This window comes from Pseudochaenichthys georgianus, chromosome 12 (genome assembly GCF_902827115.2).
Source record: "Pseudochaenichthys georgianus chromosome 12, fPseGeo1.2, whole genome shotgun sequence".
Classification (NCBI taxonomy): domain Eukaryota; kingdom Metazoa; phylum Chordata; class Actinopteri; order Perciformes; family Channichthyidae; genus Pseudochaenichthys; species Pseudochaenichthys georgianus.
In genome coordinates, this window is record NC_047514.1 from 1,681,415 (window position 1) to 1,696,419 (window position 15,005).

The 15,005-nt window shown below is 39.6% G+C and overlaps 1 protein-coding gene across 1 annotated transcript in view; it reads right to left on the bottom strand.

Annotated features, from left to right (window-relative positions):
• Positions 1-13,107, bottom strand: part of LOC117456503 (ras-specific guanine nucleotide-releasing factor RalGPS1-like) — a 45,746-nt gene extending 32,639 nt beyond the window's left edge. The window contains exons 1-5 of the mRNA XM_034096415.2: positions 12,841-13,107; positions 10,178-10,314; positions 7,141-7,245; positions 5,434-5,484; positions 2,582-2,665 (exon numbers count right to left, since the gene is read on the bottom strand). Coding sequence (XP_033952306.1) covers positions 2,582-2,665; positions 5,434-5,484; positions 7,141-7,245; positions 10,178-10,234 — 297 coding nt within the window. The 5' untranslated portion in view covers positions 10,235-10,314; positions 12,841-13,107. The remainder of the gene's footprint in view (positions 1-2,581; positions 2,666-5,433; positions 5,485-7,140; positions 7,246-10,177; positions 10,315-12,840) is intronic.
• Positions 13,108-15,005: the final 1,898 nt, after the last annotated feature.

Here is a 15,005-nt window from a genome sequence, read left to right on the forward strand (position 1 = left end):
GATATCACTGCCAAGACACGAGTGGATCTGACTTTAATTAGAATACATTTGTCTCGAGTGTTTCGTCAACTTATGTGTTGCTTAAAATAATACTTCTGCATCCAGTATGTGACACTGTGAGTGTTGCACGGCCAGATACGGCTCAGCTGACTCAGATCAGGAGAGATATGATACATTATGAAGTGATATGAATGATAATGGGACACATTGACGTCTGTAGGCAACGTAATGTTACTTTGATCCGGTTATGTTGTGGCATATATTTAATTAAGCTTTCTTAACATAATAGTATAATAGTTATAATAGTCAGATCACTCTGAAGATGGAGGTGATATTCTATTCATTTTCACGTTCACACAGTCGGTGATTTTGGCCGGCCGTCTTTCCTGCAACGGCAGTTTAAACTGTATTTCCTCCGCACACTGAGCTCTGATTGGTCAGCAGGCGTGGTGCTTTCACTGAGTTGATCTCTTATCCTGGAACCTAACCGGCTTCGGAGCACAGACTAGGTTCCAGGATAAGTCACCATGGAGATCTAGCCCGCTAAAAAGTGAACCAGCTTCGTAGTACCGGAAATCCCAGAAGTTATCTTGCTAAACGAAAATCCTGCTTCGTAGTATACCCCCCTGGCCGGGAGCAGGTTAGGTTGCAGGCTAAGAGCTCAACTCAGTGAAAGCACCGCCTGCTGACCAATCAGAGCTCAGTGTGCGGAGTTTAAAGCGATCAAGTCATATTACAGGAGAAAGGAAATACAGAAAAACTGCCGTTGCAGGAAAGACGGCCGGCAAAAATCACCGACTGTGTGAACGTGAACATGAATAGAATATCACCTCCATCTTCAGAGCAATCTGACTATTATAACATTAGCGTTAAGAAAGCACTTAAATATCTGCCACAACATAAGTACACTGAGTGCAGACGTCGATGTGTCCCTTTATCACATCATATCACATCATAATGTATCATCTCCTGATCTGAGTCAGCTGAGCCGTATCTGGCCGTGCAACACTCACAGTGTCACATACTGGATGCAGAAGTATTATTTTAAGCAACACATTAAGTTGAGGAAACACTCGAGACAAATGTAATTGAAGTCAGATCGTGTTTTAGACGGGGCAGTGATATCATAAACCTGTTAATGTACGCATTCAAACACGTGTTCTGTTGCCAGCTGTATTCACCTTGCAGGTGCAGCTCTGAGGCTTTGATCCTGGATCAAGTGTTTAAGTCATGGATGTTTAAAGTTTAACTTCTTCATGTGTCTAATATTATAGTTCACTTTTCATTCAGGAAGTATGACACGCTGCGCTGTCAGTGCGCTTCTCCATGTTTGTGATTGGTCGAATGCTCCAGATACCACCCCTTTCATGTGAACGCGCACCTAACTAGATAGGACACGGCTGGCTTGAGCGATCCACTTGATAACCCGCGTCGTAGTACAGTTTAGCGACAGCGCGTATGTTTTGGATTAGGCCAACCGGCTAACTCAAACATATCCAGGTTAGGTTGAACCAGCTTCGTAGTACAGGCCCCAGATCTGCACCTAACAAGAGTTGTCGACATATCCTGACTTTTAGTCCAATGCTTGTCTCACACTGGATTTAAGCAACATGGTCTGATGTCAATAATCAGCTGTACACATCATGATAGTGGTACTGTAGGTTTATTAGAGCTTCTATACAGATGACATGCGACTGCTGCTGATTTAAGAAATAATTTGATATATGGCAAACATGGAAACAAACAAAGTTTTGAGTCTTTTTATATCTGTTAAAAGAGTTTATTTGAAGCCAGAATGATCAAGCAGAGGTTTTTATAAAGACTAAAACTATTATCATACAGCATGAGAACAGACTTCTTAAATACCCAACCCCCAACATGGAGCTACTGTTCGACATCAGTTGAGTTTCTAAGTGAACATAAAAGTCTTAAATTAAGCACTAAAAACTGAAAAGTAGATTAAGCCCAACAACACTACCATATAATAATGAGCTTTTTTAGGATACAATCAGTCCACTTAACGCAAAGAAATTAACTCTATGGTTTCCATTTTCTTCTACAATGCGAGAAGAGTATATTGGCTCGCTAGTGCATCTTTAAAAAGGTACTGTAGGTAAGAATGGAGAAACCAGCTCGAGGGCGCTAGAATTTGAAAGTACGCAGCCGAAAAAAATCTGACTTCCTTACAGAGCCCCTCGTCCAACACACATGAACGCGCACATGACCAATGAGGGCACGAGATAAGTTTGTGCCCAGATGGAAGGCTGACAGGCAGGTAGGCCGTCCAGTTACTTTAGCCGGGCCGGCTCAGATGATTGGTCGTGCTTTTTACAGCGCCACGGCTTCCACAGGTGACATTTTTTATGTATTTCTTGTCAAAGCATTTAATGTATTCATTGCTATCGGGATGTTAAGAGCATTCCATGGAATATAACAAGTGTTTCTGAAGTGAATTACCTACCCCACCTATAATTGGAATATAAGAGCAGAATACTCGATATTGCACAAATTTCAAGGATTTTACTAAAAACATTGAAGTGACAAAGCAATTAAAAAGTGCTTAAGAAACGCTGTAACGTACCTGGTTGAACCTGCGTGTGAATGCCACGATGTTGGGAGCCATACGGTGCTTTTCTTTCCCATTCCATCCACAGCAAGCCAGCTCCTGACAGAACGACACATTTAGAAACACATTTAAGGAACTCTGCTCTGTTAACACATCACAGTAATAACCGGAACAGATAGTTTAGGCGAGTTTGCTTCAGGCTATACAATGAGAAAGACAGCATGTGTAGTATATTTGTTTACTTCATCATACGATACGATATACTTTATTGTCCCGTAAATGGACGTATACAAACATAGTAAATATTAAAATACATACATATATCATCACTGACATTTAGGCAAACACAATATACAGACGCCCCTACTGACAATGGCGACCTATTGCACAACCCTCATGGCCAACATTTAAAAGTATATTACATTACATGTGAGCAGGGCCGTTTCTTCCTATAGGCGGACTATGCAGATGCATAGGGCCCCCGCGGCCACTAGGGGGCCCCCAAGCTGAAAGTTCAGGTTCAGCCTCAATATATTTGGGGAGAATTAAAATTAGCTGTCTTTATTTGTAGACAGCCAAGCCCCCTCCTGTGTTCGGTGAAGCCTTATATGCTTAAAAATCAAATGTAGGATATAAATACAACTAAACTGCAATGATAGCAAAGCTGTGGCTAGTGTTTGTGGGGTAATAAAGTTCAAATGTTCGTTGGGCTGTCACATTGTTGAGAAAATGCTGCATCTCTTGTATTTATTGACATAGAGGAGCCTTATTGTTTCCCTTTTTAATATAATTTGTTGTAAGTTTCAATTGCTTTGTTTTCGTGAAATTAGCCTGTTTTCCTCTTAAAGTGTAACAGACTGATGCATCTCCACAGATCATCTTAAAAGGCTTCGGAATCCCCCAGTGTAGTTAAAAAAAACTTTAAAAACTAGGGCCCCCCCAAACAGCATCTTGCATAGGGCCCCCAAAAAGCTAGAAACGGCCCTGCATGTGAGTGTTAAGAAGCTTAATGTACACAGGATAGGAAAGAAAGAGCCTTCATGCTAACATGCTAACAAGGACCAAAGAGGCGGTACTAATGGACAGACAGTGCCATCCACAGGTGGAGGTCTTAAGGTGACAGACCTTTAACCTGACCCTGTTCTTCTCTCTGACACATAAACCAGGAATAAATCATATAATAAAGCTGCAGAGTAACAGCTGCTCACTCAAAATGCCTACACATTTGCTAATTGTCAGAGGTGGGAAGGAGTGGAGTACAAATACTTTGTTACTGTACTTAAGTACATGTTTCTGGTATCAGTACTTTACTCCACTACTTTTACTTCTTACATTTTGAACACAAATACCTGTACTTTCTACTTCTTACATGTTGAACCCAAATACCTGTACTTTCTACTTCTTACATGTTGAACTCAAATACCTGTACTTTCTACTTCTTACATGTTGAACACAAATACCTGTACTTTCTACTTCTTACATGTTGAACTCAAATACCTGTACTTTCTACTTCTCACGTGTTGAACTCAAATACCTGTACTTTCTACTTCTCACTTGTTGAACACAAATACCTGTACTTTCTACTTCTTACATGTTGAACACAAATACCTGTACTTTCTACTTCTTACATGTTGAACACAAATACCTGTACTTTCTACTTCTCACATGTTGAACTCAAATACCTGTACTTTCTACTTCTCACATGTTGAACTCAAATACCTGTACTTTCTACTTCTTACATGTTGAACTCAAATACCTGTACTTTCTACTTCTTACATGTTGAACCCAAATACCTGTACTTTCTACTTCTTACATGTTGAACCCAAATACCTGTACTTTCTACTTCTTACATGTTGAACTCAAATACCTGTACTTTCTACTTCTTACATGTTGAACTCAAATACTTGTACTTTCTACTTCTTACATGTTGAACACAAATACCTATACTTTCTACTTTTTACATGTTGAACTCAAATACCTGTACTTTCCACTTCTTACATGTTGAACACAAATACCTGTACTTTCTACTTCTCACATGTTGAACACAAATACCTGTACTTTCTACTTCTTACATGTTGAACTCAAATACCTGTACTTTCTACTTCTTACATGTTGAACCCAAATACCTGTACTTTCTACTTCTCACATGTTGAACACAAATACCTGTACTTTCTACTTTCTACATGTTGAACCCAAATACCTGTACTTTCTACTTCTTACATGTTGAACACAAATACCTGTACTTTCTACTTCTTACATGTTCAACCCAAATACCTGTACTTTCTACTTCTTACATTTTGAACTCAAATACCTGTACTTTCTACTTCTCTCATTTTCCAAACAGCTGGTTCCTTTAGTCTGAATGTGTGTTGGTGCGTGGTCATTATTCTTTAGAGTCACTGTGTGCCTATTGGTTGGAACACGATCCGTGTATCCATCACTTCCTGGTCTTCTCTAAAGAAGAGGGACCAATGGAAACGTTGTCATGTTGCCGTTGTTCAGCATGGTAACATTCATTAGCTAACAATGACATTATTGTTCTATTAATATAAAGGGAGGTCAGGTACTCTTTAAAACAGCTGCTAGTTATGGGTACTTTTTACTCAAGTACACTTCAAAGCCTCTTTACTTTTACTTGAGTAAAGAAGTTTAGTCAGTACTTCTACTTTCACCAGAGTATTTTTAAACACGAGTATCTCTACTTCTACTTGAGTAAAGGATGTGTGTACTTTTGACATCTCTGCCGATTGGATATACATGACTCCGTGCACCACAGCTGGAACGCTGCTTTTCCTCCAAAGTTAAAATGTGGTGATGGAGGCGTGGATGATCAGCACCAACCACTTCACAACACAGGTGTTTCTTACCTCTGGATGGATGGCTTTGAAGACTGGAGCATCCATCAGAGTGATCTGGCTCTGGAATAACAAGAAAGAAATCCATATTATCTTTCAATAAACAGGGCCCAGGAGTTCAAAACTTTGAATCTCAATCCGATTTTGAAATCCCATTTTTTGAGATCCAGGATCAGACAAGTCGGCCAGATGTTGTCCCTGTAGTTCAAAGCAATTCAGGATAGGATCGCCCTGATCCTGATCCAGACTTTTCAAGATGACTAGATCCTGAATATCAGTGCTTTAAATCCTACCGAGCGCCATCTAGTGGATATGAAGAATACTACAAGGAAGACAAGACATTGCAGAGACATCTATAATGTCTAATTATATTTTTTAATTTGAAAGGTGATGACAGATGATGGACTTTTTTTTTGTTGAAGATATTTTTCCTTTAATCTAAATTACATTTGTGATTGACAATCTTTGCTGTGATACTTTTATGAGCATAAACATTTATGTCATCGACATTTGGTTGAAAACAAAATAGGCCACCACAAACGTGAGCAAAAATGGAAAAATAAAATGTATTTCCCACGAAGGCTAAAAATGGTGTATTATTTCAGTTAACAAACTTTGCCATCTAATTTAAATTGAAACATATTTTAAAATGAATTGTTCAGTACATGTTGCTCTGGTAATCCACTGGAAACCCACCCCTCTGTGGGATCAGGATAATCCTTGGGCAAGACACTTCACCTGAACTTGCTCCTGTGGGTATTATCCACAGTGACCATTGCATGTATAAAAAATATGTGTAATGTGTATCTGTAAAGCGCTTTGAGCACTGGAAAAGCGCTATAATAAATGTAAGGAATTATTATTAATCCAGTTTTTTGGGATCAAACTGATCCCAATCCTGTGTCGTCGGTTTGAACTACCCGTTTTGAAGATTTGATCCAGATTAAAGCTTGGATTGGATTTCCTGATCTGGTCGGATATCAAAGTGAATCCTGTTTTTTGGTTTTGAACTACCCAAATCCAAATCTGATCAGATCAGATAGGGATTAAAAGTTTTGAACTCCTGGGCCCTGGAGATTAAGAAACTGAACAACACAGAGAGATGATGATGATGATGATGATGGGAGAATACATACATAGGTAATTAGGATCAATGATGAAGGTAATAATGACGATAATAGCAGCTATATTGGCCAATTACAGATGTATAGGTATGTTTTTTTTAATAGTATATAATGCAGGAATAGATGCTTGGGTAATTTGGAAATGCTGTCATCACATAATGTGTCCGGAAAAACGTTGTAGTAAGCAGTGCTTTAATTTAAATAATGTACAATATGATTTATGTTTAGAATCCCTTTCTCATTAGGGCAATGTAATTCAGTGTTAATTTATAAAAAGGGGAATCAGTGAGTCAATATCCATCTATGAAGTTAATACAAAAAGATAAACTACTAACATGCATTAAGTTGAACTATAGAAATAACATATTATTGCTGATGGTCTCGTTTGCTTATGTTGGTCATATAGAAACATTGATACATTGATTAAATTGAATATTTAAATATGTATTTGCTGATAGATTGGAATTAGTTCCAACTTATTTAACAGATATTGTTTCAAGTGCACTTCAAAGTTGTGTCTTTAACACGTAAAAGCTTTGAAGAGGGAGCAGTCTGATGCTATGCTTTATAAATATGATATGTGAATGGTACTCACAGCAAACTCCCCCGGCGTCACCTTGAGAACATCGAACACGACGGCATCGTAGCTCTTGGCGTAGTCCACACAATGTCCATCCAGAGAGTCAGAGCTGCTGCTGGCCTGAAACCATAGCAACCGCTTTATATCCAACCAGCTGTTGTCATGGAACTGTGTACCGTCTTAATACATCTGGGAGTCACAAGGCAGTGAAATGTTTATCTTTGTAAACTTGAGGCATTGGAGTCACCGTTCTCCCATAACTACATCGCATATATCGATCAATAAAAGGTTATTTATACAGCCAAATATCACACGTTTTACATTTGCCTCAGGGGGCTTTACGGTGCATACCACACCCTCTGTCTTTAGACCCTCACGTCGGACAAGGAAACACCCCAACAAATGAAAGAAACCTTGAGGAGAGCAACAGAGGAGGATCCCTCTCCCAGGACGTGCAATAGATGTCGTGTGTGAATGAAAAAGATAATACATTTACAACAGAGGTAGTCCAAATACTTGAGAATGCATGTGTGTGTCCCGAGACCCTGAAAGAAAAAGGTTTCAAATTTCCTTTTTTTTTTATCACACATCTTTAGGGTGGTATAAACATAATGACTAACACACACTAACAATATATATTTTTATTTTTGTTTTATCGTGTGTCCTTTGTAGAGGTCATCAGAGGCCTGTACTACGAAGCTGGTTCAACCTAACCTGGATATGTTTGAGTTAGCCGGTTGGCCTAATCCAAAACATACGCGCTCGCGCTAAACTGTCCTACGACGCGGGTTATCAAGTGGATCGCTCAAGCCAGCCGTGTCCTATCTAGTTAGGTGCGCGCTCACATGAAAGGGGTGGGATCTGGAGCATTCGACCAATCACAAACATGGAGAAGCGTACTGACAGCGCAGCGTCATACTTCCTGAATGAAAAGTCAACTTTAATATTAGACACATGAAGAAGTTAAACTTTAAACATCCATGACTTAAACACTTGATCAGGATAAAAGCCACAGAGCTGCACCTGCAAGGTGAATACAGCTGGTAACAGAACACGTGTTTGAATGCGTACATTAACAGGTTTATGATATCACTGCCCCGTCTAAAACACGATCTGACTTCAATTACATTTGTCTCGAGTGTTTCGTCAACTTATGTGTTGCTTAAAATAATACTTCTGCATACAGTATGTGACACTGTGAGTGTTGCACGGCCAGATACGGCTCAGCTGACTCAGATCAGGAGATATATGATACATTATGAAGTGATGTGCCGCGGACTGTACTTAATGTACTCTGATCCGGTTACTTATGTTGTGGCCGATATTTCAGTAAGCTTTCTTAACGCTAATGTTATAATAGTCAGATTGCTCTGAAGATGGAGGTGATATTCTATTAATGTTCACGTTCACACAGTCGGTGATTTTTGCCGGCCGTCTTTCCTGCAACGGCAGTTTTTCTGTATTTCCTCTATCCTGTAATATGACTTGATCGCTTTAAACTCCGCACACTGAGCTCTGATTGGTCAGCAGGCGGTGCTTTCACTGAGTTGAGCTCTTAGCCTGCAACCTAACCTGGTCCCGACCAGGTTAGCCGCTAAGCATAAGTTACCATGGAGATCTAGCCCGCTAAAAAGAGAACCAGCGTCGTAGGACCGGAAACCCAGAGTTTTCCCTGAAGTTAGCCGGCTAAGCGAAAATCCTGCTTCGTAGTACAGGCCTCAGGTGTTATACAAACAACATTAACATACAAGTACATTTAGACAACATTAGAACACAACAACTCAATGCAACAAATACTGAGCCCTCATTTGTAGCACTCCGTCCTTTTTTGAAATGCAGAGATACATCTGACCCTTGAGGCACTTGATGTATGTTTTCCCACTGCATCCGTCTGCCATGAACCCGACAGAACCCTACGTGTTAGTGTTGGCCCATCGTGGACTCCATGTGTGTGAAACGGGGGAAATAAAAAGTTAGCAAATCCCCATGTCCTCGTGATTTAGTTTGAGGTCAACTAAGTGTTACACTGCTCTGAAAACTCACTCCACTAACTTCTAAGATGTTCCCTTAATATAATTCATTAAAATATTGAACTCACAACACTGGTAATTACAAACTTACCAATTCTCTTTCTATAAATAGTGCTTGTGTTGATGGACGCCATTTTGAAATACAATGAAATTATCTTTTTCAAAGCCACACCCCCACATATGTCATATGTTTGAAAAGCCCAGGATGTCCTCTGTGGAGTACAATTGGACTTAAAGGTGGGGTAGGTAATTTTGGAGAAACCAGCTCAAGTGCGCTAGAATTAGAAAATACACAGTTGGAGAAAATCTGCCACTTCCTCACAGAGCCCCTCCTCCAACACACACGAACGCGCACATGACCAATGAGGGCACGAGATAAGTTTGTGCCCAGATGGCAGGCTGACAGGCAGGTAGGCCATCCAGTTACTTCAGCCGGGCCGAAGCAGATGATTGGTCGTGCTTTTTACAGCGCCACGGCTTCCACGGATGAATTTTTTTAATGGATTTTTTTGTCAAAGCACTTCAGATATTCGTTGCTATCGGGATGTTAAGAGCATTCCATGGAAAATAACAACAAGTGTATCTCGAGCCGGTTTCTCAAACGTACCTACCCCACCTTTAAAGCTGTGGCATGTATAACCTCAACGTAATGGACCAAAACCCAATGTGCTCCACAGAGGACACAAATGAATGGGTGGGTCTCTGGAGGATATACGAAGAAGGTGGATCCAGGTGAACATACAAGGTGCAACAATGGTCAGTACATATAACATGTGCAATATTATATTATATTATTATTATGAATAATGTGCCATGATAACGTGCAATTACGTATATGCCACTATGTTTTTTGCTTTACTAAATACTGGTAATATTTACATTAATTATGTGACCGTCTGTTTCCTGTAGATATTTAATTGCTCTCGTTAGTGTACAGTGTTACTACTATGTTTATGGTATTTGTGTAACTCTGGCACAACAATAAAGAAAGTCTCATCTCGTCTTACATGTGTGTGTGTTACCTCTGAGGTGACTGAGTGGATGCTGGTGCCATCTGAGAGCCCGTTCCTGCGATACATGCTCACAGAGGGAGGGCTGGGGGTCACAGGTCAGGGCGACAGAGGGCGGGCGGGGGATACACATAACCTCTCATCCATGCCTGGAGAGGAAGAAACACTTTGTTTAAAATGCATTCATTCTTTATTTCCTTTTTGAAGCAGAAAGAGGTTTATTTACACTTTCTTTGGATGGTTTTATTCAAGATTCAATGAGATGCTCATCAATTTAATCAAATGTCACGTTCATTGTGATTTAAGCAGACATCTCTGTGCAGGGGGAATACATGCTGAGTAAAGTACATATGTGTATTTGTACACATACATATACAATTTACTATGACTTATACCTTTAGAAACATTGATATCTTGTCTTTAAGCAAACCGTTTTAGTCAAATACAACTGGAATGGGGACACACACACACACACACACACACACACACACACACACACACACACACACACACACACACACACACACACACACACACACACACACACACACACACACACACACACACACACACACACACACACACACACACACACACACACACACACACACACACACACACACCACACACACACACACACACACACACACCACACACACACACACACACACACACACACACACACACACACACACACACACACACACACACACACACACACACACACACACACACACACACACACACACACACACACACACACACACACACACACACAATGCTAAGGAAAGAAGCTGCAATGCTTCCTTTATCATCTCCTTTAGCATAGGATACAATGAATCATCCTCTATGAAAGGAAAAGAGAAAGAGGCGACCCACAATTCCTTGCGGTCGGAACATTCAAAGTGACGCACCATTCGGCCGTTCACCATTATAACCAATCAACAGCTATCGGCTATCGTTGCTAATTAAGCATTTCCCATATTAAGCATTTCCCATATTAAGCATTTCCCATATTAAGCATTTCCCATATTGAGCCATATCTTGCATACATGTGTTGAACTTTAAACACAATGTGAAGCCCATAGGCGAACACTGATCTTTACACTATAGTATATTACTTTATTATATTATACTAGCTGCCGTTTTTAAATAATATAAAAAGGTCAAAAATGTTAAGGTGTTTACTGAGTTGTGTGGTGTTTCTAAAGACAGTGAACATGTTTGAATGGTGACCTGCACATTAGTAGATACAGTATGTAGGACTAACAAGTCAGGCATATTTAGTCCATGTTTTGTATATTTTAAGTGTGTTTTTATAAGAATTTTAGCATGTATACTGTCTCTGAGTACCCTGAAAAGTGCTCTACAAATCAAATGAATTATACCAATTGTAAAACATATTAATGATACAATTGGTATAATTCAACATTTACTTATCGTGAATCATGTCGAGGGTACGGATCCATTCTCACTGTCACAACCATTTCGTTTCACTTTCCTTTTTTAAATGTATGTTGCAACCTTGGTCATAAAGTTGGTCTGTACAAACTGTGAAGTCCACTGAGACACATGTAACATTTGTGATATTGGGCTATATAAATAAATATTGATTGATTGATTGATAAAGTTGTAGATTTTGCTGCAGATTTGTCCGCAACAGCAATTTGGGAAGCAGTGGTAAGATGCACAAGGATGAAAGCAGGTGTCCGTGGACATTTAGTATTATTCACAGTGCACACAGCTGCAAAAGAGACTGCACACGTAGTACATTGACCCTTGGGGAATAATAAAGGAGTGGTTTGTCCTTGTCCCACCCTAACAGGAGGATAATTGCATGTCAATCAAACCCAGTCTGTACAGAATCAAGCTGAATAGGTGAAAACACCCCCGAGTGTGTTCAGACTCCACTATGGAAGTTCATGCTCCACCTCACAGATTTACATCTACCTTTGGTCATACACATAAATCTTCGCTCCATTTTCCTCACACTTGCTTTTCATGGTGGGTTTAAATTGAAAAAAAGATACTAGATGTTAAAATGAACAGGAAAAACATGAACTAAAACGATTGTCTTGTGTACAAACATGCAGCTATAAGGGACTACTGTTTTTTTATAGTATGGTCATAAACTAATATGTATTGCTATCATGGTGTCTTGCTTGTAAGAGAGAATGGATGTATTGTGACAGACATTACAAATACTGATGGTTTCTCTTGCTGTGTTTTTCTTGTCTCTTGTGATTGAGGACCAATAGCAGTACTGAAACAGTATTAGTCGTAGTGTTACATGACTTTTTTGTGTATACACTACAGGGGGTAATTAAGGGCTGGGGTGGGAGGGCCCAATAAAAGCTTGATCCGGCCCTGAACAGAACACAAACATGTACACCTGACACACACACACGTCCATGAATCATGTGTATCTGTCCGAATAATGTGTGATACTGCGTTTAAAGCCCACATGCATCCCCCGCCAGGCCTGCTGCTGTGTGTGTGTGTGTGTGTGTGTGTGTGTGTGTGTGTGTGTGTGTGTGTGTGTGTGTGTGTGTGTGTGTGTGTGTGTGTGTGTGTGTGTGTGTGTGTAGGTGAGTTTGTGTGTGAGAGAGTGTGTGAGTGTGTATCAGTGCTGCATAGAAACACTGAGAGCATGCTAACGCCTCTGCGGTGCTTACCTTTCCACCAGGCACAGTCCCTCGCTGCGCTGCTGCTGCTGCTTTATTAATAAACACGGCAATATGAGTCCACATTAAAAGGAATTGAGCCGCGGTGGTTGAATGCACCCAGGCGGTGTTTTCCCAGCAGTGTCCAGGGGGTTAGTCCTTTAAGACGAACATGAAGCCAAGGTCGTAACGTTTGGTTCGCAGGGTCCACAAACCGTGCGGGATACATTAGACGAATTCATACAAATATGGCTGTGACAAATTGTCTCTACTCGGGAAAAAAAAGAAGTGAAAATGAATAAATACCGACAGCAGGAAGTGACAGGTAGGCGCACTTATCTTGACAGCCAGGTGTATGGACTAATCATCCGCTGGAATCCGCAGGGAGATCCCGCCTCTAAAATCAACCAGCCAATCAGAGCGAGACTCTAAGCTAGCGTCCTTCAGACGCAGGTGCATCTATGACGCGTTCAGGAGCTTTCTGCAGGCTCGTACATCACGGTACGTACATCGTGGTACGTTCTCAAAATTTGACAAGAACCACAGATTGACATGGACATTAAAGGGAATATTAAATATTGACACACACTATCTACATTTGAATATTGAATAACATTTCCCCTCTCTTTTCATCATCTGGATACAGGCTAGATAGCTGTTCCTACTCTAGGCTGATTATATCAGTGAGATCAGTGGAAGAAAATGATGTTAGCCTTCCTTGAATCTACAGAAACTGCAAACTAAAAACATAACACTGGTACATTAAAATGAGGGGGAAAGAAAGAAAATAAAAGGAAGAAAGACAAAGAAATTGTTTCATTTTATTTTACATTTCAAACCACACTGACACACGTGTGCTTTTATAAAAAAATTATTCTCAGTATCACATGCATACAAAATATTGTGCAACATGGCTGCAACTGATCTTGAGAATAATTTCGTGGAAAGTATTTGTAGTTAGCCTCTAGGGAGAATATCCCTTTAACAAGCAATTAAGTAAATTGGCTTAGTGGTGCATTCAAGAGCCGATAGATTACACTCTTTTTTTTTTAACTCGGCTATAATTCGTTTTAAAGTCTTGTCTATTTTAAGAGAGAAAGTGACGCTGTGCTATTCTCCACCACTTCGTCAGAATATGCATCAAACAGCAGTTTATATTGGAGCCAAATACACAAGCCATATTTTTGGAACTTTTTGTCCTATAAATGTTTTTTTCAAGCATCAAATACATTGAAATACTTCAGATCGTCTATAGTTGAATATATTGTTATCCAACATTAAACTCCCAAATCATCGATAAAACACTATGAATAAGAAAGAGATAATATTGTTTTTGTTGTGCTTTATTGCATGTCATTTGATTTAAGTTTTATTTATCCTATTTGGAGAATAACATGAGATTTGGCCTTAAGTAGGACCTCTTTTAGTTTTGAGAATATGAACTATAAGTCAAATCATCTTTATATTCCCAGTGCTGGCTCAGGTCTGCTCCAGTGCGCCCTCTGGTGGCCACGGTGTGTATAGAGAAGAATGGATAATGAGGACAGTGTGAAGGACATCTCTTCTGCTTGTGTTGCTGAGCATCTGCAGCCTTTTATACCTGCACATTTTTCATGGCAGAAAATAATGTAAATGAGTAGTGGGGAGTATTCGACGTTGAAAAAAATGTGCACTTCAAAGACTAATATGTGAATTTTTACGGATGTTTCCAATGATGGAGTGGATCTGCACAGGAATACTATGTAATGAAAGATTGGGATATATTTAACCTGCTAACATTATTTAACAAGACACCAAACACATTATAATAGTTTATTTATTCTGCTTATAAAACATGTTCAAAAATAAATATTCAGAATCAGGTTTATTGTAGATTTACACATACAAGGAATTTTCTTTTGCATATATAATGGTAAAACACAATTAGATTGTAAGAAATATGAAAAGATATAACTATTCAAAAGGAGAAGTACTCAGATCTTGTACTTTAGTAAGAGTAGAAGTACTCAGATCTTGTACTTGAGTAAAAGTAGAAGTACTCAGATCTTGTAGGACTTGAGTACAAGTAGAAGTACTCAGATCTTGTACTTGAGTAAAAGTAGAAGTACTCAGATCTTGTACTTGAGTAAAAGTACAAGTACCAGAATGTAGGAATACTCTGTTACAAGTAAAAGTCC